The following is a 25,125-nucleotide window of genomic DNA, read 5'->3' on the forward strand; positions in this document are numbered from 1 at the left end:
CCAAAATCCGGCCAGCTACGCCAGGGTCTGTAGAGCAGTCCAAGGGCAGACTGTCACTTCCTTCCAAATAGCAAATATGTTATTGGGTTGTAGAAGACCAAACAAAACTGATCTGGACAGGATGAAATGCTCAACATTAACAAAAAAAACAAAAGCTTTATTCCAGCAGCTGGTCAACATCTTTTTTTGTGATGGGGCACGTCAACACACAGTTTCTTGGGTTTTGGGTCATTTCCTTATTCCTCCCATTGATGAGAATTATTGGGAATATGGAATGGAATTTGATGATGTCTGCAACAGAGTCGAACATCTGGAAAACAGAACAAAAACAACGTCAAGATAATGTTTCAGCAGTTAGAATAGTCTTTTAAAACCTCCTACTCACATCCTTTGCCCGTTGGCCAGTTCCAAGGGAGTACTTGTTGGTGTGGTCGACAAACCGAATCTTCACATTGTAAACTCTCTTCTCGTGATAGACGGCCAGGACAAAAGGCTCAACGCTGGTGTTCTTTGAGCAGTCTCTCACCAGAAACGCCCCGTCCTAACAGTTAATGCAAATAAATAGAAATTGGGTAGTGTATTGTGGTTCCACAGAATGGTATATTTGTTATTATTATATATTAAATAATATGAATTAATCATATAACATATAATTATTATTATTATTATTCAATGTGTGGTTCGTGTTGAAGTGACACCTTGTTCACCAGGTGCAAGGCGTGTTCGGCGTCCGTGCGATTGCAAGTCCCAACATACCAATCGTCTTCATAGTAGCTCTGACAAAGCAACAAAAACAAAGATGGACAGTGGCAAGTTACATCTGGAGCAAGGAGCATCTGTCTACTGGTCAACTTCATAACATGATTTTAAAATATATGGTTTTATACAATAATTCAATAAATCTCTTATCCATACCGTCTGGGGCTTCTCCTTTGCAACAAAGTCATTTTGTATCAAGTCTTCTCTAGTTTGCGGCCACTCATGGTTTTGATGCCCGGTGGTAGCCTTATCTGATTTAGATTGAAAGCCATTTATATATATGTACACACACACACACATATACATATATATACAGTATATCTAACTATAACTGATATGAGATGTAGCATCACTTACCCTTCTTTGAAAAATTTGGGAGTGACCTTTGTGTAGATGAAACGGTACAGAATTTATTATGGGTTGATTTTCAAATCTAAACGTGAATTTATTGTAATTTGGTGAAATTCACTCAAATTGAATTTAAAATTGTGATATAATTTTACAATGAAGAAAAGCAGAGCTGTACCTTTTGTCTGTATGATGTTCAGTATCCAAATCCAAAGAATGTCTTTGACTTTCATGACTCTTTAAACCTGGAACATTGAACATAATACTATAAAGTCTTTAAACTCTGATATCCTGAATATTACAAAAATTACAATTGAACTGTGCTTACCCTCTGTGACTGGACTGAACTCTACCTATTTATTGCAGAAGATAATGAAGAGATAGAAGCCGTTAAAAAAAAAAAGGGGGATACATTCTGCTTCAAGATCTGTTTTATGTGCTGCTCCTTCTAGTACTTACATCTCTGGAACTGTTCAAGGCACTAAAATAAAAATTTAAAAGTCACAAAAATTTTGATTAGGCATAGAATACATTTTCAGGTATTTTATTTCTGAATTGGTTCAACAAATTCTCTGAAACATTGTCAAGATTCTGCAAAAGAAAGTGCAAATGTGATCCTCCTACTACACTTTATAGCACCATATTGTCAACTGTAAAGGCCCTGACACACCCAAAATAGCCTAATCAAAGTTCCCTTTGTATCATCGATATGACAATGTAACCTAAAAGTTGGAGTACTGTGTGGGGAATAAACACTGTGTGCTGGTATGTGATTAAATTGATTTAGATATATTGTTACACACCCAAGTTTATATGGTCATGGTTACACAACATAGCAAAGAAATTAATAAAATTCCCATCATTTCCCCTCTGTTTATACTACAAAACATAAAACAAAAATATTTTATTAATCCATGAGTTGCACACAAAACAACGCATTTAAAATGATATTTTAACTGGATGAATGTTCTTGAGCATTCTGCAGATGTGGTCATCCATCACTTCAGGAGAAAATAAGAGTAAGGAGTAGTTCTCTGCAATCACTCCGCATCTTACCTTATTCTATGTGAAAGTGTAATCTACTTCCTGTGAGAATTATTGTTTTTTAATAAAAAGGTTCAAACCAATTGTTTAACCTGTCTGGTCTCCCTCTGTGTGTTTGTGAGCCCTGGTTCAAGGTAAACTATCTCGGATCCATCCTTTGCAAGTCAAACTGCTTAGACTGACCCTTGGAGCCTACATCGGTACCTAAAAGAACTAAAACCAGTAAACGCCTTGAATGAAGGCTGCATCCTCAGCTCCTCGAGGCTGCTCTGGTGACCAGTCTGCCTGCAGATGGGAGGTTGACCGCCTTGCTTCTTGGTGCAGCCATGACATCAAGAAGGCCCAGCAGAGGATGTACTCCCTGCGGCAGTTGAAGAAATTCAACCTTCCACAGGCAATGGTGGTGCACTATTATAGCGCCTTGATGGAGTCATGGAGTCATCACCATTCGGTTCACTGCTGCCACCGCCAAGGACGAGGGCCGGCCGCAGCGGATCTTTCCATCTGCAGAGCAGGCGACCGGCAGCAACCTCCCATCCCTCCAGGGCCTGCTGCCTGCAGGACCTGCTGCCTCCAGGACCTGCTGCCCCCAGGACCTGCTGCCTCCAGGACCTCGAGGAGGGCGGGGACGATAGCGACCGACTCTTCCCAATACCCGGACCTTTCTGAGACGCCGCCATCTTGAAAGCGGTTGTGGTCCATCAGGACCAAAACCTCAAGACACAAGCACAGTTTCTACCCTATGGCAGTGGGGCTCACCAACAGGCCCCCCGCCCATCCCGCCCCCACCGGCTCCCTGACCCCCATGCCCCCACCTTTCACTCACTCACATAGACACACGTTGACACATCTTGTGCAATAACACTGGTATTATACTGTACATACTGTAATAATCAAGTTAGTTCATAGTAATAATTCATAATATAATACCTCATTTATACACTATTATACCCATAACAATAATTTATTCTGTGCATAGTATATTCTGTACATTTTTATATGTACACCGTGGCACGGTGGCGCAGTGCATTGCACTGCTGCCTCACAGCAAGAAGGTCCTGGGTTCGATTCCCGCCTGGGGCGCTGTTGGCACCGTGCTCCGGCGGGTTATCTCCCAAATAGGAGCCTTTCTGTGTGGAGTTTGCATGTTCTCCCCGTGTTCACATGGGGTTTCCTCCACCTCACGTCAGTAAGGACCCCCACCAAAAACATGCACCCATCATCGTCTGACCAGCGATGGACACTTATCACCTGGTCCCCGGGCGCGTCCACGTACGCTGCCCACTGCTCCTGGCTGTGCCCCCGGAGGAAGGACAAGCCAGGATGGGTCAAAAGCAGAGGAGCCATTTCACCGGCCACCATCAAGCATGTGCATGTGTGTGTGTGTGTGTGCAAGCATGTGTTGTGGAGTGTTGTGTGACAATTAAAGACTGTTTCTGTTTCTGTTTCTGTTTTTCTGTATATTTGCTGGCAATTTTTCAGGGCCATTATTTCACTTTTTATTCTTTTTCATTTTATTATTATTATTCCCCGTTATTTCAGACCGTTAAGCATTTTTTTTAAAATACTAATGGTCTGTGTTGAAACGCACCAACCCTAAAGTATATGAAAACGTGCCCGACGGAATAAAGTGATTCTGATTATTGTGGCGATCGTGTGTGGAGGATGTGGAGGGATGACGGGTTTAGACTGTCCAAGTACACGTTTGGCAAGACAAAAGGAGGCCAAAACGACAGCACTCTGAGAAGCTGGAACAACAATTCTCAGCCAATGACTCCTCGTCAGTCTGTGAGAGGCTATGGGAGATGACCCCACATCCCCCGCCTATGAATGTCTTGAGGCTGGCAAACGACCTGAATGAGTTCTACTGCATTATTTGACAGACAATGGAACAATCCTTACTTTGACCCACGCGCCCAGCCCCCCTCCGCAGCTATCACACCTCTTCTTTCAAGCCTGGAAAGTGACACTATCCCGCTCAACACAATGGACCCAGACAACCCCCTCCCCCACATCACACCTCTCTCCATCCTGGTGAGACGTTACAACTTTTCAAGAGGCAGAGCCCACACAATGCAGCTCGACCAGACCCCGGCTCCCCCTCTACCCTGAAGCACTCTGCAGGTGAGCTGTCTCCAGTCTTCACGGAGACAGCTCTTAAACACCTCACTGGTTGAAGGCATGGAACCTGTCTGCTTCAGAACATCGGCCATCAACCCCATTCCCAAAAAGCAGAGGATCACAGGCCTCAATGACTACTGACCAGTCGCCATGACCTCTGTGGTAATGAAGACCTTTGAGGGCCTCGTGCTGAACCACCTCAAGGCCAGAACCAACCCCCTTCCTTGAGCCACTGCAGTCCTCCTACAGTGGCAACAGGTCTGTGGACGACGCAGTCAACTTGGGACTCCACTTTGTCATCCAGAACCCAGACTCCCCCAGCACCTATGCCAGAACCCTGTTTGTGAACTATCCTTGCTGAGCGTGCATGAGCCCTCCTGCAGGTTGATCACTCACTTCTTGACAGAGAGGAAGCGGCACATGCGGCTGGGCAAGCCTTTCTCTGAGCCACGGACCATCAGCAATGGAGTCCCACAAGGCTTTGTGCTTTCTCCTCCACTCTTTTCCCTCTACACCGCTACCAGCTGCACCTCTAGCCACCCTTCTTTCAAACTCCTTAAGCTTGCGGACGACATGACCCTCATCGTATTAGTCTCCAATGGGGATGAGTGTGTCTAGAGAAAGGAAGTGGGCCACCTGGCTTCCTGGTGCAGCCAGAACAACTCGGTAGAAAACTGTAGAGATGGAAGCAGACTTCAGGAGGTGCCCAGCCCCAACCACACCGCTCATCGTGTGTGACTCCCCAGTTAACACTGTGAAGTCATTCAGAAGTCATTCAGATTCCTGGGGACAATAATCTCACAGGACCTCAAGCGGGTGGAGAACATCGTCTCAGAAAACATTGCCGCAGAAAACGATGGTCCTGTTCTACACGGCCATCATTGAGTCCATCCTCAGCTCATCGATCAGCGCCTGGTCCGCTGCCTCCTCTGTCAAAACGGCAGACTGCAGCCGATCATCCGGTTAGCCGAGAAGGTCATTGGCTGCAACCTGCTGTCTCTCCTGGACCTGAACCAGTCCAGGAAGAGAGAGCAGGTAAGATCATCGCTGATCCTTCCCATCCCGGTCACCACCTCTTCCAAAGACTTCCATCCGCAAAAGGATGGAACAGTTTCTCCCCCATGACAGTGGGGCTCACAAACAGGACACCTGCCGCTCACTGACTCTTGGACTTACACTTGCCCCCACCCCCTCACACACACACACACACACACACACACACACACACACACACACACACACACACACACACACACACAGATACACACACACACACACACACACACACACACACACACACACACACACACACACACACACACACACACACACACACACACACACAGATACACACACACACTCCTGCACCACCAAAATAACCACGTGCAATACAAATATATATACATACACACATGCAAAGCTATATTTATTCTAATTATAGTGTACATGCCCAATACTCATTTAAGAGCCTCTTATCCTTTTACAGCCTACATAATTTATAGTTCTTACTAACTTAGTGTGCAAATATTTGTCAATTAATATTTTGTTTGATTCTTCTTGTTCATTTTCCTTATATTGTCTGCTTTTTGTATTTTATGCACCAACCTCAAGGTCACTTTCCTTGTATGTGCAAAATAAAATCATTCTGAAGCAATTAGGAAAGAGAACTGTAATACGGTCTCTAACCAGCAGATGCCGCTCTTGGTATAATATAGAAAACGTGTGTTTACTCTTGGTACCATTCATTCCAGTAACAGTCTCCCACTAGACATTCTCCTTCTTTCCCCCCTGCTGAATTGCCATTTACAACTGTGAGCCTGGACTTCTCAGTACTACACTGCTACTCATGTGCCTGATCCACCACAAAGTCTCACAAAAAAAAACAACAGTGAGATAATAAGAAAGAGAGACGGTGTGTCGGACAATGGAGAGAACTCACTCTTGCTTAAAAGCTTTTTGTAGTTTCAGTCCGGAAAGGTGACTGGCCAGGTCCTGCGTGCTCTCATCTATAAAACCCCAAAACGTTGGAACAAATTTTGCCCTGGTCTGCTGAACAGAATCAAGTATTGTTGAGCGAAAGAAGTATTTCCATCGCAGTTTAGTGAGTGTAGTCACCCAATGGAGCCCTTCTTCTGCTTGGCTTGAGGCTCCTGTTCACAGCAGGCCCTGTGTGTTTAAAGTAGGAACACTGGTATTATAGGACACTGGATGATAGTTGTGCAAAATCTGCCCAAAGCAAAAATCCGATACCAAGAGCTGTACCTAATGTGTCAAAGATTTAAGAAAAGTGACATGGTTCTTTTGGTTTTTGGTTATACGAAAACATGCAAGATGTCTCCCATGGAGAAAATGCATGCAAAGGGTTATGTTCGAAAGACCCCCAGTTACAGTAGTAACCGCCTACGTTGTCATTTTTCAGGAAAAGCATACTGGGCCTTTGCTGATACTTAAAGCTAACGATTCAGAATCAGTATTTGTACTTTAATGGCACAGATTTGTTAAATTACCTGGATTACTTTGGATTTCTCTGGGTGGACATTTTGGGGGTTCGGGGCAGCCCTGATGGGATGGAGAATGAGAAGAACAACTCATGATGCAAACAAACCAACTAAGTTGACGAGAAAAAGTAATTCACCAGATAAGACGTTACTGCATACCTAACATGAGTATGCTGCACAAGCGGTTTCCTAAAACATACTAACTTACACTTGAGCGGGGGTACGGAGCAGTTGATGACTTTGGCAAATCCCTGGCTTTAAAAAAAGGAATATTATTATTATGACAAAGCGAATGACACACGATGAGAAGTCAGGCTCAACAGTTTCAGTATCGCAGAAGAATCAAAACCAGAAAGTAGCCATTTAATAAGAGTTATATCAGGTTTGACTTGAAAGAATTCCCGCTGAGGCTTCAGCACTTCCTAATCCCTCCCGAATAGGAACTCAGTGTGCAGCGTAGATGACCGCAGCATAAGAACACTCAGAGACTCAAAAGACTTTCAAGCCCAGCTCCCGGATAATTGTGCCTCCCGCTCGGCGGCTCGGCCGACAGATGGCTCCGGACCCCCACTCCGAGCCTTTGCTCGCCCAGCGTGGGCTCTGTCCAAAATCCACACCCTGCTTTCATTCTATCACCATCTCAAATGGAGCCGGTTTGGAGTTATTTTCTCTCGCTCTGGGCCTACGGTGTAACCCTTTTTACTTTGGAGCGTCGTATTTCATCATTTTAAAAGGAAACAACAAAATAAAACTCTATGGGAATCTAAAGAATGACCATGAATGGTTAGGCCTTTGAACACAGTTTTTTAAGCCTTTGTAGCCTCTTTGGTCCATCCCTACCCGTGCAGGCCTGTGGAGGCCGCCCCAGACGTATCTGGTTGCTGAGAAGCTCCTGGTCGCCCACCTCACAGTAGTCCAGCTTGTTGGTGGCTCTACAGCGGCTTGATCTTGGCTGACTCACCTCGCCTCTGTTTCTGCGTTCCTAAAGAGGAAAAGAACACAAGTTGAGGCCGACGGTACATCCAAGAGATTAACCCTCCCCGGTCGTTTACACTTGTGACAATTTACAATCCCAGTGCAGATTTAATATACGCAAGGTCGGCCCACAGACTTTGCGCCCATTAAAAAGGTATCCGTTATAAATAATCAGATGATAAACACTCGCCAAAATCTGGGTATATTTTAAAAAGAAACTGAATATCAACTCCTCCAACACTATACAAACTAAATTCAATGGAGACTGTATTGATCAATTGGCGCCTGATTTCAGAGTATAAGCTCCCTCATACAATACAGACACAATTTTCTTCCATTAGGGTGCAATGGTACGGAGCGAATCTGACAGTTTTTGCAAACATCCTCAGACAATGCTATTCAACAGCATCCCTGAGATCACTTAAATCCGCAGACAATGACATTCAAGAACATTCTCTAATTTCTTTATTGTCCTCCCTCCTATTCTTCCTTGCACTATAACTTGCCTGTAAACATCCCCCCCCTGCACAATGCCTTCTGGGAACCGGGGCCGACTTGTTAAGGTGCACATACGTACACCGATGAAGGCCGGGAAACTATCACAGGGTGTTGCGGCACAATTTATCTCCCTCCCTCCCACCACTTCCACCAGGAGCAGCTTTACGGGAGCCGGTGCAGCAGGGTGACTTATAAACGCTCTCTCTCTCTCTCTCTCTCTCCCCACCCCCCCCCCTCTCTCTCTGCACAGTGACCCCAGCCTCGGCCAGTTGGAAGCTGCTGAACGGATCCGGCCCGAGCAAGACTGAGCTGCAGCCGCACTCTACTTTCACTTACCCGCACTCAGCCTTAAAACCACCGCACATCCATTTCTTGCAAGAGGTCTTTTCTATTTAGCTTGTCTACAAATAGTCATTTTCACTGTCAGCTTTCCACAATGTGCATTTCCTTGGTGTGTTTTCAAATAAGATAGATGGCTCCGTTCCTCCACAGCCAACTCTCTGTCCAAATAGAAGTGAAATAAGGCCGAAGGAAGAGCGCTGCTTCAGCTCAATGGGATGATGTTGGAGTTTGGAATGCAACATCACTTACCCGGAATAAATGAAAAGCTCTTAATTCAACCTCTGATGCATTTATCAAATTTTTTTTTTTTTACCTTTCTTTGGAGGAGAAAACACCTTGAAGAGGCACCTCTTGTTTAATGTGTAAGAACTGCTATTGCATTTTATTGCAGTGCACTAAGCATGTTTTATGGGGTTATGTGGAGTTTTATTGTGCTCCCAGTCGTTTAAGAATATTTAAGACCTTTTCTCTATGCATATTTGACAGTGTATCCCACATCATGCATTTTAATATTTCATATTTGCTGTTAGAATACAATGTTCGCTGGAGACGGATTAAATGGATTGGCTCAATCACAGACAACCACACATGGTCATTTCTTTTAGACTTGTGGACAAATGTTTTCGAATCTTGTTCTCTAGCATCACGTTGTCATCTTTAAAACTGCGAGAGGAGTATCTTCAAGTACAAAATGCACTCCACTCCTGTCGTCAACAAAACGGTGGTGGCAGATTTAGTATGGATAAATCATGATCAATTCAAGTTATTTGTTCTTTCTGAGGTAATATGGGGCTTCAAATAATTGTATTGTACCCAATCCTCTATTTTTCCTTGAATATACAGACACTTAGTGCATGTTCTGGTTGTGTTGTGAACACAATTTTTCTATTAATCTTAATCCTATTACTCATTGTCCCTTTGTAGGAAAGTGGACTTGGTCGATACCGGCTTTATGTAAAGCACCTGCAGCAGTTGGTATTATCAGGCAGTTTTCATATTAAAACCAATAAATAGAGTGGAGTTCTAGTCAGCAAAGCCACAGCGTTGTCATGCATCGCCAGTGACAAGCACCCCTTCCCTGCAGGATTTCCCGTTTCCCCCTCATTTCTGTGCTTAAAGGTAATTACACAAAAAGATGTGGAAGGCTCCAAACTTCCCCGTGTGGACGATGATGTGGAACCAGTGTGCAGAGCCCGGCGAATATGAGTGTCATAACTCACCATTATCCCCGCAGACTCATGGCTGCTGCTTTCGTCTGCAGTTAACAAGGAGGTAAGGCAGAAATGAGAAACATCATTAGTCTGGCATTCAGTGCAGGGCGGCTGACTTCTGAGAAAGTTTGCCCTTGGTAAATCTCTTTTCTTTTTTTTTCCAGAGGATGCACCGTACATGGAGGAGGATGAGATGCGTGGTGTCTCGACGGAGCCGCTGCGTCCCCGCGCCGCTCGGTCTGCTCGCGTTAGTCGATCACGAGTTCCCTCTGCGTTCAAAAACAGACAACAAAAGAAAACACCTCAAATTTGGGTTGGGATGGATTCAACACTTGGTAGAAGATAGGTTCACTACTTTTCAACACAGACCTTATTAAAATGTTCCCATCATTTACACGGGTTCATAGCACGACCTCCTTCACTGGTGAGAAACTCACCACTCTGCCGCAGGTTCCTACTGCGCTTCGACGCAGTCTAACTGAACGTTTAAGACTTAAGCTCACAGAGCTACACTGACGGTTCAGACAGGAAGACGACTTTTCATCACTGTAACACATCATTAGGGATTTCAATCACCTGCCCCTACTTCACTCCACCGAACAGGGTCTTCCACACGCTCAGAGATCCCATTCCGTTGCTGTAGGATTTGTTGGGACTTTTGCCTTTTCACAAGTTGTCCTGCAAAGTTAATTTCATCCTCCCTCGAGTAACTTTAATCTTTAGTCCCTAAAATATATATATATATATATATAATAAAGCAGGCGTTCAACTGCAAGGAAGTGAGAACGGTGAACATTACAAAATTCGACACGTGTTTTAGCCGATAAGAACGTTTGCCCAGGTGCTCTTGGGAGGTGAAGGTCAAATGTTAGGAAGATAATACGTGACTACTGCATGAATTCACTCCAGCAGACGGAATAAACGCGCCGTGCTCCAGGACAGTCTGAGGGATGAGGCCCAAGGTTTGCGTTTGCAACGGCTCACCATTCATTTCCAGTGATTCATTTTCCAAGTCCATTAAAACACATTACCTTACATAAGGGATGTTTTATCTCAAAGTTTCAACTCAAAAGTAACAAGGCACCCAAAAAATGTTTTTCTATTTCCAGCCAGACAGTCCGTTATGCTTCATTCTACAAAAGTACAGGAACTGAAAACTCAGAAGAACCCGACGACCACGTACCTTTTCACTGAGCGGGTATAATGGAGCCGACACATTTCATAACAGCGGCGGCCGCTATGATTAACCTTGGAACGGCAACATTGACTCTTCAGAGGTTTCTGCTTGAGACTTTTCTGCCTCGCGCCGCTCTCACAGTGTGAGACTCCTCTGGCGGGTCGACTGACACGCACTAACCCCAAATCACTTCCTGTGCTTCCTGTTCTTACTTGTCTCCACTGATTGCATGATTCCGAGGTGAAGATTTTCAACTGAAATTTCATGAGCGCTGTAGAACTATGAGCTGGTGCTAAGCGTTAGAATGTTGACCGTAACTGTCAAAAGGGGTTTAATATAAATATTTATTTTTCATTCTCGTGTTTATATACCCTACATATATTTAAAAAAAAAGTATTTTAATGAGAAGCAGTTTACAGAAATCCTTCACAGTTTTTGTGCATGAAATATTAATATTTATACATTGAGACTATAGTACTGACTAGTGATTTCAACATGCATATTTATCAGCCAATATGATGTTATTATGGGGTAATTGGGACCAAATCACCATTTTTTTTCTCCTCACAGCTCCTGCTTCTAAGTCTCCAGCTCTGGCCTCTCAATTTGTTCAGTGAATTAGGTTGAAGCTGACTTGTCAATACAACCAGTAAGTCTCCTAATTATTACCATTATATTGTGACATTTCAACATCTTCTCTCCAAAGTGCAAGTTTCACCGTGACATTTACTCTTTGAAACCGAACACGTTTCTATATCAGACAACGATGGAAATCCAACCCCCCCCTTTTTTTTTTTTAAACACTTTATTCAGGTGTAACCTTTAAATGTGATATTTCATTTTAGAAGAGCATTTATAGTGTACACACAAACGAAAATCAATGTGGCATCCAGAGTAACCTCACATAGCTTACTACTAGAAAACTTTGGCAATAAACAGTCCATTTGCAACATTCTGTAGTGTGATTAAGATCATTCCTAGATTTGGGGAAAAATAAATAAATAAAATAAAGTATATTTATTTACATTTTTCTTTCTCTGGTTCACACCACAACCACATTGTTCAGTTCTTAAGATTAACAACACTTGAATTAAGCTGAGCCGTCTGTAATTTACTTGATAATTCACGTGATCAGATTCCTCAAAACAACAAAGAATAAATATATTGTACTGTATTATATGAAAGCGTAATGCATTCATTTGAGAGAAAAAAAACAAAACCTGACGATTTTGCAAATTAAAACAACAAGTTTTCATGAAAAAAATAAAATCTGCTCTGTTCTGCTCAGAGCAGAACCACCAAACAGAGCAGGACTGTGATCCAATTCTGATCTGCTGGACATTGCGGCGTTTCTCCAGGATCATTGGCGTGGCGCAGGTCAGGACGGGCTTCCCATCTGAACGACCGCAAAGTCCTGAGGTGGCCGCACAAAGTCGAAAAACTAATAACAATAACATCTACATTACTTAAAGACACCAGTATCCTGCAATGTTTCAAACCCAAACCAAAATTGAACCTAAACCGGCGGGACGTGTTTGCTTCCAGGAAACGGAGCTCTCCAGTAGGCATGAGAGCCGTAGGATCACAATCCCTCTCTGTGCGGCGGTTCTGCCCTGTTTGCCATAAAAACAGAGCAGAATTTATTTTGCATGAAAACCTATCTCCTTCATTCGGAAAAACAGGGCAATTTTTTTTCTCAACTTATATTAACATTTTTCCTCAAGTGATAATACTACGGATGCGTAATGCATACGCTTCCGTTTTTTAAGACTGTCCACAAAAAAATGCACAAAAAATATAAAATAATAATAATGTGATGAAAAATTCATCACAGTTCTACATATTTCAGTCGAAGAAAGCGCCGATAACATTCTCCACAAAATTCTGAGGGCGAGGTCTATCGATCTCGAAAGTCATCTGAAAAAATCTAAAGTAAAATGATCATTGAGATTTTTGTGCTGCGGCCAACTTTTCCCCCCTTTTTTTTTTTTTTTAACAGTGTACAAGCTTCAAACTTCACCCCAACAAAACATTGTGCGTCAAAGCAACGCAGAGATCAGCGACGAGCACACACACACACACACACACACACACACACACACACACACACACACACACACACACACACACACACACACACACACACACACACACACACACACACACACACACACAGTCTCTGGGGGGTTGTGAAGGCTTGGGTGCTTGCAGGGGGGCGGCATGCCGCTTCCGGACTGCAACTAAGTTCAGCGCCGCTCGGCCTCCGAAGGGGCGGCGCTGCACGCTGTACAAGGTCAGCCCGTCTCCTGTGGTTTCCTCGGGTGCAGCCTGACTTCCTGAGCGATCTCCATCTGGCCTCTCAGATTCGCGCTGATGCTTATCTCTGAGCCACAAACGGCAACTCCCCGAACATCTCTACACCGTCACCTCAGCGACAGCCTCAATCGGCCTGTCAATCTGGCAGCTCATCCTGTGCCCCTGGCAGCTCATCCCCCCCCCCCCCCCCCGACCCCCACCCACAAGCAGCCAAAAAATGAGCCCCGCACCCACCCCCGCCCCCTTCTTCTGTCCTGGACCTGTCACAAAGAAATACGATCCAAAGTCCCAGCCCCAACACAGAGAAGATTTCGATGTGTGTGTGTGTGTCTGTGTGTGTGTGTGTGTGTGTGTGTGTGTGTGTGTGCGCCCCATCTATGCGTACACATGTGTGATCTTTTGGGGGGTCGGAAGGGTGGGTCCGGTTTTAGTTTCAGTTTAATCGCGTCTAAACTATTGAAGTTACTGACTCATTTTTGCCGCCACGACATCTGGCGACAACGCCTTGAGATTAGGATGTTGTTGTTGTTGTTGTTGTTCTTTTTTTCTTTTCTTTTTCCTTTTGCATAGTGACTCTTTGAATTCTCGAAAAATAATTCTTAAAAGTGATGCGCTATTAGTGGCACCCGCAGCAGGAAGCCTCCAGATTCCAGCTCTGATAAACCACCTGCAGCGCTGGGTGAACAGATAAAATGACAGCTTCTGAGACGCTAATAGCAGAAAGGGTTTCGACAGAGCAATCACAAGGTTCAGCGGCGAAATTAACTTTCAAATGTGTTTCTGGAGGTTGTCAAAAAGCCCCCTGCACCGAGCCTGTGGAAAAGAGAGCATTCGGCCTGTAACAAAAATCACAATAACAATGTATGGCCCCTTCCGAAAAACAGAATGCACGTATAAAGTGCTTTGCACATGCAGAGAAATAGATAAATTACAGCAAAATAAAGAAGACGACACATTAAAACAACCAAAGAGCAATAAATACATTCAACAATATTCGGAATGTGATCGCAGTAATATGAAGGAAAACTAATAAAAGAGGATTGTGAGAGAGGTGTGTGAGACAGAGCAGGCACAGTGTCATGATAGGAGTAATAATATACGGTGGGGGATAAATAATCGGTATATGCTCATATGCTGCGTGCCACAAAAACAACATGGCACTTTATTAATGGCAGATAAAGTGTGTGTTTGTGTGTGTGTGTGTGTGTGTGTGTGTGTGTGTGTGTGTGTGTGTGTGTGTGTGTGTATGTGTGTGTGTGTGTGGGGGGGGCACCAATTGGGCCTTGCCATGAAAGGGTTTGAGAACTAGGGCAACGGATCCCAACAAACCAAATGTGAGAGCATGTTTGTGTTGGACAACATGGGACACGTTTCCAATGCTGAGAGGCCGTCTACAAATGTCTCCCTCTCAAAAAAATTATTATTCGGCCCCTTAGCTCGTGACACCTCTGCGCACATTTTTCTTGTGAGCCTCCCGTGCACCGCGTCGCTTCACGTCGCATTCCTCACAACTCATCTCTTTACAAATTTAGCTCAAAACTCTGAGAAAGGCCTCCCACCTGCGTCACCCGGTTATAAGTGGTTTTCCAGTTTTGGTCGTAGCTGCATTTCCATATCTTTCTGGTGGTTTCCATCCATCTGCATAGTTTGTGACTTGGGCATTTTTGCATTTTTCCAAAAAATGCAAAAACGCCAAATTTCTGCAGCAAAGACGGTGACAGTTGAAAACCTGCACTTGACCCAGCCGAACGCAGCTTGATTGACGTCCAACGCAGCCCTGTGATGACAGCCTTCCCTGCTTTCTTCACAGCCGCTCGAAAAAAGCGTCCGTCCAGCAGTGGGTTGACTTTCTTTTTTAAAAAGTAGAGCTGATCAAAATGCGGGGCGCCGTTCTCAACATGTGGGACGGGGGGGGCAAGGGATAAAAAATGCCGTGCGGCACAACGTAAAGAGCGGAGCCTGGTCACCCTGCCCGTCACTCATAAGTGACTTTGACGGCGACGGCGCCGATGCACCAGTTGTTTTCGGGCCGTTCCCGCGGCTGCTCAAGTAGATTTCTCATTGTGTTTACCCGCCACCGACCCCCGAAAAGTCTTTCTCCTCAGATGAATAATGAGTCCGTGTCGCTGCCCGAGATGGAGCGCGGGCAACGGAGGGGGAGGAAAAAAGGCGAAGGCTACCCAGTGAGAAAGGGGAAGGGAGTCTGGCGATGTGTTATCTCCCAGATAAGGGTGTGATTCAGTACGGTGAATAATTAAAACTGGAGAGGAGAGATAGGGATCTGGAGACGCCCGGAGTCGGATAACGCTCGGACGGACGGATATCAGGGGCCCCCGGCGCTGGGAGGTGGTGGCTGAAAGGACATCAGTCACCCCCGGGCGTCCGGGGCGCCCGGCCGGGCAACGACGGTCAAGGTCGAGATATGATTGATGGACGGACACTGACCAGGGTTTTCAGCTGAGGATAAACAGGAAAATGAATGTTCTACACATGAAATACGACCCCTGGAGGAGAAGATTTGCCGTCCGATACTGCGGCACGATGTCACGGCCTCATATTGTTCTTGGTGCTTGGTTTAAATCTACTAAACTTAACCAAGAGCTTCATAGAAGACACCACTCACCCACTAATGCAGCATATGCTTATTATACAGGTTTCTCACAGAGGAGGGAAGCTGGAAATTGCTGGATATTTTTGAAAGGAGTCCTGCCTTTGTAAGGCTTAAAAGCATGTAAAAAAAACCCCCAAACAATATGGCGCAAGGGCTATTTCATCATAGAATACGGAGAAGAAGCACCAAATAATAAAAAATTAAGCGTGGTAGGGCCAGGGAGAAGTTGTGCACTGTGCAGCCGAGATAAAGCAACCCCATCCAGCGCTGAGCCGTGCAGAGCACACTGTGAGGTCTGTCATATTCCGTAGCCGGGGCTGAAGTGCGCGTTTAAAATTCAGTTTCGATCTCTGCCCCGCGGATTTACATTTCTCTCAGGTTCCCTCATTGAGATGCATTTTTATATTGGCCACATGGAAATACAGAAGGCTTTTTGCATGTGTGAGTGTGCGTGCGAACGAAAGGTTGACTGTGGCACTCCACACAGCAGGCACACAACAGGTGCAGTAGTCTCTGGATTTATTCCACTTCAATATGAATTGATTGATGGATACTTGGAATATTCCATCGCTTGCCAAACAGAAATGATCGATGCCGCAGATCTAATTTAGGGGGCGGGGGGTTGGACAAAAAGGGGGTCCATTTAAATATGCATACTCATGAATCCATAAAGTTGCATCCCCATGGGGATCCAGATCTGCCTAATCTCTGCGAACAATCACAAGGCATTAGCGTCACTGTGTAACTACCGCTTCTACCCTCCTGGTCCACCGGCAGACAGCAGCCTGCTCCGGTTGCATAGATCCTCACGCTGCACAGGCAGAGTCCCGTATTTAGGTCGACTCGCAGCCGGGAAGATTCCTTGATTATTCCTTATTTATCCTCGTCAGGGCCCCCGCTGCGGAGCGGAGTCCCCGGAAGATGTGTGTCGGGGAGGAGGCAGCCGGAGCTAATGAGCCGAGAGAAACGAGGGCCCGAGCGGCGCCGCGCCGACGCCCGGTGCACATGCAAATCACCGGTCCAGTGTCTCAATTCAGCCGCTGAACACCGGCGATGTTGACGGGGCGGAGCGTGCGGTTCTCCGGTGTCTATCTACTCTTCTGATGATCTGGCGAGTGGCGTTTCGCTATGCTGCTGTTCATCAAACTCATTTGAACGGAGGGAACTGGACCAGGAACTGAACAAGAAGCAGGGACGCCTGCTGTACTGTACCACCGTCCAAAAAAATAATATTCCCGCCTTTTTCCTTTTTAAGACTGAGCTTGCATCTGAGGACATCTGCCCTGCAGCTCATCAAGCTGGAAGAGTGCAGTATGATTTTTTATTTTGCATCGATGTTGATTTAAGATTGCCTTTCTACAAAGCCTGAGACTGTAATTCAGCTCAAAAATAAATAAAGGTATAATTACACAAGCTAATGCTTTATTGCCTTGTTCGATTATTATTGATAATATTCAAAATGGTTTATTATATTACACAGCCCGCTAGTTGGAGGTTCCCCTGGTCATGAACTGTTCTTTGTTAATTAAACTGCAATCCACACCGATCATCCCCAGATGATGGGATATAATACTCCTGCAAGGGAATAATAATATTTACACACACATATATATACAGTATATATACTGTATATACGTATATACTGTACGTATATGATACAAATAATATTCTTTAGTAATAATTTCTCTGCACAGTGTATCCAGTACACCAATACTCAGAACTCAACGGTTTTCTTGTTTATATTCTATTATATTAAAAGAAAATTAGAAAAAGAAAAATGTTTGTCAGAGATTCAAATTATGCAGAGCTGAATCGTGTGTGAATTAAAAATATGTCTCACTCCTAATATTCATCTTGTGAACTCGGATGTGAAATATGACACACCATGAAAGCGGTTTATTTCACAAACCCTCTCCAAATCATCTGGTCATAGTCTTTAACTAAGAAACATATACATATACATATATATATATATGTATATGTATATATATATATATATATATATATATATATATATATATATATATATATATATATATATATATATATATATATATATATATATATATATATATATATATATATATATATGCAGTAGGATGACACCACTATGCATTGGTTTTCATTGAGGACTTGAAAGAACACCAGTAACACTTGATACTGGTAACAACTGTGACTGGAGCACAAATCTGGAGGAGCCACTCACGCCCCGAAATGTTGACAAAGATACATGAAGAATAGAAATGTTTCACCTGACAAAGTCCTGACGTAGAACGTAACCCACCTAAGAGCACCCACCCTGGTGTGTCTTCCATTAAACTGTTCTTGGAGTTGAGGGTGTTGATGGTGTTGGTGATGTTAATGGTGTTGGTGGTGTTGATGATGGTGATGGTGTTGGTGATGTTGATGGTGTTGATGGTGCTGATGATGTTGACGGTGTTAATGGTGTTGATGGTGTTGATGGTGTTGATGGTGCTGATGATGTTGACAGTGTTAATGGTGTTGATGGTGTTGATGGTGTTGATGGTGTTGTCGGTGTCGACACCAGATCGATACTCAACCTTCACATCGGTACCTGACAAGTCTTTAACTGCTGTTAGTATTTTTAAATGATAAGAAGAGTCAGTATTAACATGTATAACACATCTGAGATAACTGGGTGGATGTAGTGATTCTATCTAAAGAGCTGGAGGAGTATTACGTGCCTTTTTTTTTTTTTCAAGATGCCAAAGCTCAAGTTGATTGAAAATATTAGAAAGATGAAGCCGAGGTGATAGTGAGATAGTGGGTTGCTTCACACATATAAACACAAAAAGGACCTACTGTAGTTGGAATAACATAAGTATGAATACCATCGTGAAACAAGTACACGTGCATTTTTCATGTATTTGATATGGCATTTTCTGAAAAATGAACCGAATAGGCGCCTCAAACCATGGAATGTTGACGGTTTGAGGTTTCCTCTTATTGTTGACGGGCTCGAACGTCATGTTTACATCGTTTTTAGAAAATTGAATTGGAATTGGAAAAGGACCCGAAAAAGGAGTTTGTCAAGTGAGGTGCAAATACCTCCCAACTTTCTGTTATGGTACATGTCCTTACAAGTCCTGCGTCTCCTGGCTACAAGTCCTCGGTTATTTTACGCCTCTGGCATCCTCAAACCACATGGAAAGTATTACAAAAAAATAACAATATAAGAATAATAATTTAAAAAAAATATATATATATATATATATATATACACACACACATTTATGAAAATCCAGTAAAGAAATGAAATTTACCACAAATGAAGGAAGAACTTCACAACATGGATTCATGTTGCAAGGCAGACGTGGATTTGGGGATTGAGCTGCTTGGGTGTAATTGTCCAATAAAATGTCCCCCCTTGTGGAATGTTCATTTCACCCTCAAGCCCTCGTTGTTCGCCCTGTCCTCTCGTCAGCCCGGTCTCGCCTCACAAAGAGAGAAACCGATCTCCTGCGGTATCACCAGCAGAAGATGAGATCATTCCTGTTGGAAATCCTGTACACGTTCCTGCTCTAACGCAACGCCCCCAAAACGCCTCTCCTCAAAGCTGAATTATTTTAAGAATGCAGCATTTATTTACAGCCAATACCAAAGCCAGAGGAACATAGTGTAGCTGAGGTGAAAGATGACTTGAGATTGAGCCTTTTTTTGGGGGGGGGGTGGGTATTCATTCTCATCCCTTCATTCATTCTAAGTCATCCTTGTAGTCGGTCGAAGGAGTCAAAGCAAAAACTCAAATTCGGAAGCACTGTACTCTTCAGTAAATCCCGTTGGCTTTTAGTTGTGACACACTAGGCCAATTTGTCTCTGAGTAAATTTCCTTTCTGGGACAGGAGGGCGACGAGGGGGCGCTACTTTGTTCATTCCCACTTTGCAAAATTCCGCCTCTGACTGACAGTTTTGCATCTCACATCTTTTGGGTTTCACCAGCTGCCCGCTCTGAGCTGAGGGGAAAACGAACAAACAAACAAACAAAAAAAACAACAACAACTGGTGCTATTAGAATGCAGCTTGAGCGCAAATGAGACAAATTAAGCCCTCGCTTACATAATTTGACACCAGGATACAGCTCTGGAGCTTATGGTGCTATACTCAAACTGAAACACTCCAATTAGAGAATACACACTCCTATGTAACACACACACACACACACACACGCACACACGCACACACACACACGCACACACGCACACAGGCTTTTATGACCCATGTTACGATAATTGGAAGCTACGTGTTGCTCTGGCAATTCCAAACCAGTGGATGTGGGACTAGGAATTAATGGCGGAGCAGTATCGTGGTCAAGTCTAATTACTGGAGCTTCTGGACCGGTGGCGCCCGCCCCCGCGCCCCCGCGCCCCCGCGCCCCCGCGCCCCCGAGCCCCCGCGCCCCCGTCCTCTGCTCTCTGCTCCGGTTTGGTGTCGGGGCTGACTTGGTGAAGTAGGTATCGTTGTCTCGTGATGGCCCCCTGTCCCTCAGACCCACAGACCCTCAGCCCGTCCGGGTCTTGGCCCCGGCCCCGGCCCCGGCAGCTTCCAGTGAACGCACCTCTCCATCCAATCTGGATGTCATCCAAGCCCATTAGCCTCAAACGGGACAGAGCTCATTTCATCGTGTCTGGGAGTCGGACCGACACCCAGTAACCCAAATAATCTATGGGATAATACGTGTTGTGTCTATACCAAACCCTTGAGTGTGTCTGAGAGGCTGCGGATGTGTGAGAATGTCCTTTTAATGCTTTGCAGTGAAAATGTCATTGAGTGAGTCATTAACACAGATGATTATAAGGGAACTTGTGCTAAGATGGTGACAGATATTTCACCGACATCTGGAAACCTTGTTTGACACAAAGGCACCTCTGGCATTCCTTGACATTGGGTGGCTGTGATGTTTAATACGAGAATTGAATCTTTAAAACCACCGTGTTCAATCTAAGTAGCTTCTGAAAAATGTTTTAAACGAAACGCATCTGATTTCAAATGAAGCAATGAATGTCATTTGGATGTCTCTCCAAAGCCATGACCCTCAAGGTTGTAAGGTTGATTTTGGTTTCCTTTTACTTTTTGTTTTTCAAGAAACTGGCATCTCTTATATTGTTTGTTTTTTGTTGTTGTGTGTTTTGCCTTAATTGCATGAATTTGAAACCATTTGTTACCATGGGGGAGGATTTTTGGATCTGATTTTGAGAATTATATGTATCCGCCAGTGACAATTCACTTTTCTGCATTTAAAAACCAGATGATGTATTTTATTGTGGTGGTATATCAATAAGAAATATGAAAAATTAAAAATCTTTTCTCATCAACTAAAATGTGCCTCAACCCCGAGAAGAGATGTGCGATTCCTCCTCTGCAACCACTGGGTGGCAGTACTGATCCCACATCTTCCTATGCTGTCTGGGACAGGGATACACATTTTCCAATGATGAATTATCTGTTTTTCTCGACTGATTCTAAAGTATTACATTGGGGCTCTGTGATGGAGATCATAAAACACTGCTGCGAGGAGAACCGCGGCTCGGGCGCTTATTGCGGTAAATCTGTGTGAAGGTGCAATATTGGAAAAGGGGTTTTGAAATCTCACACAAAACAAAGACAGACAGGCACTCCTCTTCCTGTGCAAAAAGGTTAAAAAAAAAACCCAAAAAAAACAAAAACAAAAAAAGGCTGAAATTCTACGTTTCTGCAGAGCCTTCACAGGGAGATTAACAGTTTGTTGTAGGTTGACTCCCTGATGGCGGCTCTGCTGAAAACATGCCAGAGAATTTCAGTTGTTCAGCAAGAGCTTTAATGTAACACACACACACACACACACACACACACACACACACACACACACACACACACCTCGATAGGGCTGTTATTGTCGTTATTTGTTTGCGTTTTGCAGGGTCCAGTAAAGAATAATGTCCCTGCAATTCCAAGCAATCACATCCACATCCTCATCCGGAATCATCAGCTTCAGAAAGGACAGGAGCAGCAAATCATGCCTGATGTGTCTTCACCGCTTTATATTTTAGAGACTTTTGCATTCCATACACAATCAATTGCTAAATCAAAAAACTGACAAATTAGCTGAATGTTCACGAGCAATTAAAGGTTTTAAACATTATGGAAATGTATAGAATGGTTTCCAAGCTGTCTGTTGGCCTGCTGAATATTAGAAAAGCATTTGACATGACGTAACAACACGATATCCTGCAGTTCCCCACGTTGCGATGATGTGGCGGTGCACCCTGCCCACAATGCAATTGGCGCAGCAGTGAAATCTTGCTGTGAGAACGTCCAGTTTCGACCGTGACCGGCTTCGACCAGCGTGTTGGGTTTTCTACGGACAGGCTGCATCGAACTCTATTTATAGGCCAGTGGTTTGCAGGCACCAGATGAAGCGTCACCGTAGCATTAATGGCAGCGATCCACGGAAAGACATTCGGAAGACAGCATCGCGCAATTCAAGACTTTGTTCCATCCCAGTAGTGCACACACACCATAGGATGCAGCGGGGCTGCGAGCACAGGGGATCACACCTCTGGGGATCGTAGCTCACGCTATAAGAGCCCAGGCCGAAGACGTAAGACAATATCAAACCAAGCCGATACGCTCACAAGACATCCCAAGGGTTCCTGACCGTCTCAAATCAAACGACTTGCCCTGAAGACGAGAGATCTCCTTATAATTCTCTTTAAGATCTTCAGAACTGGTCTTGGGGCTTGAAAATCAGAGCTTAGTTCATCAGCGTATGCTACACTAAAGGACTAAAATATATGACGTGTGTATCTTCACAAATATGCTGATGCTGGCAGGCACGACAGAAAAGGGATTTGTCAACAAAACAGGGGAGGTGTTTCAGCTCCACTGCCTCCATCTTTGAAAGGTTCTAGTCCTATATTCACTCTGTTTGCTTGTTGCCCTCAATCACAATGTTGTGGAAGCAAAAAAAAAAAAAAGAGGAAAAAAAAAAGTCATAAATGACTCATATTCATTCAATTTGAGGTCGCTGACCACAGCCGTCAGAAACAAATTGTGATTACATTGTATGCACGGCCTCACAGGGACTCACATCACCATCTAAATGAATATTATTTTGTCGCCACAAGCGGTGTCAGGTTTACGGTGTATTGCAATCACAACATGTATTTTTATGTAGATAATGTGAGTGATTGTATACTCCAACCGCCAAAAAAAAAAATAATTTATTCAAACCCACCCGTCAACAAATACCAAACCGACAAATATAAACACCCATGTCTCACCTTCTGGAGAACGTTAAACCAAACAGAGCGCCCACATTGCACCGTAGTTACGTCATGACGGATGGATTTTCAAACGGCGCAACCCCAAATACGAAGAAGACATTTAGGTACAGTACAGGATGTACGGGGACACAACCAAAGCGCGAGGCTATTTGATAGATCGAAGGTGCATCGGCGAAAGGGGAAGTGCGGGAGGAGAAGGAGGAGTGCGCGAAAACACAGGAATATCCCTGAAAATGGAAACTTCAGAGAAAAACCCCCCCCCAAAAAAACAACCAAAATATTGTGCGGCAATTAAAAAGTAAAATATTACCGCCGGGCTCTTTGAAACGCCTCACATTTCAAAGACTTTAGCAATTTTCAAAACAGTCCCCCGGCAGGCTGGCGGGAAAAGTTCAACTTTCATGTAGAGGCAGTCGGAGGCAGTATTACGTTGTATTATGTTGTATTATCTTTACACTAAAGCCTGAAACAGCGTGGAGTCTGAAGCTGCTCTCTATGCTAAACCTTGTCCCACACACCCGATACAACCTTAAGCAAGATTACGAAATTATTACATCAAAGTGAGCCATAAATCTGTGCTTAGTCTTATTCATGCTGTCGTAGCGGGGAAGTGAAGGGAACTTTCCTCGATGGTAAAAAAATAAAGTTAAAAAGAAGAATAGAAAACGCGGTCACACCGCCGCAAAACCGTCCGCCCGACGAACGTGTTGAGGCGGCCGCGCCGGAGACGCGGCCGCCTCAACATTTCTCCCTCGTCTCCATCGGGCCACTCCAAGCGCCGGAGATGAAATCTAACAAGGAGGCGCGAGGCGGCATTCCTCTCCCCCGGTAAACGTCGCAGGGACGATAGAAAAGTGTGGCCCGCCACTCCAAAAAAACCCCCAAAAAAACACACCACCGCCATCACCACAGAAATGGCTCTCCTGCTGCCCTCCTAATCTATCTGCTCCCCGCTGCCTTCTCCTTCTCCTCCTCCTCATCTTTTCATCTTTCTCCATCACGCTATCGCCAGAATTCCAAATGGGCACGAATGCATTTTTCCGCGAGCTTCCCTAAAAGCCGCGTATTAACAATTGCGCGCTGCTGCCAAATGGCATCTCCGAGGGTGGGGGCTGACCTTCATTCCTCCGCAGAGGGCGCGGCGGCAAATCCATTTCTCTGAGGACGCGGTTCACTGAATAACAAATCATGGGAACAGACGCGGCTCCCTCCCCTCCCGCGTGGAGAACGCCGCCGCCAGAGGTTCCCACCGCGGGGGCGAGCGGTGACACCCGGGGTCTACTGCCGGGGAGAGTGGCGGAGGGCCGGACGCGGCCAAGGTGCTGAAACAGCGACGCATTAACTCCAAAACATAGAAAAACACACTCTGCTCCACCCTCTCCCTCTCCCTCTCCCTCCATGTTTGTAAAGTAGGGAGCAGAGTCCGTGGTAAAGGAAGTAATGGGACCTTTGACCGAAATAAAAGTGCAAGTGCCCTGACACAAAATTACTGTTGTGAAAAGGTAAAATTACCACGTTGACATTTCTAATTACGTAAAAGTATACAAGTCCTTGTTCTTAAATGTACTTAAAGTATTTGAAATAAAAGCGCTTTTTAGAGCCTTTTGTTGTTCATGAAGTACTACTGGAGTTTTTTTTTCTTCTGCAGATGATGCTCATACATACCCTCATTGCGATTTATAATAAAATAGTTTATACCATTTTTTATACTTCTGTTAAAAAAAATTTAGGATATGGTTTCTCCAATAGGAAATCCTAAAGATTTGTTTATATATCCCATAGGATGTACTTTTGATACACAGTATATAAATATAAATCCAGACATTTTTTCAACTGAGGTAATGTGACTGTAAAGTAAAAAAAACCCAGATATTTGATTTAGATATAGATATTTTTTGTATCCCATATTTCCTTTGAAATGTAATAGAGTAAAAGTCAAAAA

At 44.3% G+C, this 25,125-nt stretch overlaps 1 protein-coding gene across 1 annotated transcript; it reads right to left on the reverse strand.

Moving 5' to 3' along the window:
• Nucleotides 1-132: 132 nt before the first annotated feature.
• clnk (cytokine dependent hematopoietic cell linker) lies at nt 133-19,321 on the reverse strand. The gene is made up of 16 exons (XM_080008750.1): nt 19,185-19,321; nt 9,975-10,065; nt 9,806-9,840; nt 7,611-7,752; nt 6,979-7,025; nt 6,780-6,831; nt 6,388-6,438; nt 6,212-6,278; nt 1,567-1,588; nt 1,436-1,460; nt 1,286-1,352; nt 1,117-1,142; nt 916-1,010; nt 699-776; nt 386-541; nt 133-310 (listed from the first exon to the last, which is right to left on the reverse strand). The coding sequence occupies exons 3-16, from the start codon at nt 9,806-9,808 to the stop codon at nt 158-160; spliced, it is 984 nt and encodes a 327-aa protein (XP_079864876.1). The 5' UTR covers nt 9,809-9,840; nt 9,975-10,065; nt 19,185-19,321; the 3' UTR covers nt 133-157.
• Nucleotides 19,322-25,125: the final 5,804 nt, after the last annotated feature.

The sequence above is a fragment of the Zeus faber genome, assembly GCF_960531495.2.
Source record: "Zeus faber genome assembly, chromosome: 10".
In the NCBI taxonomy this organism is placed as follows: domain Eukaryota; kingdom Metazoa; phylum Chordata; class Actinopteri; order Zeiformes; family Zeidae; genus Zeus; species Zeus faber.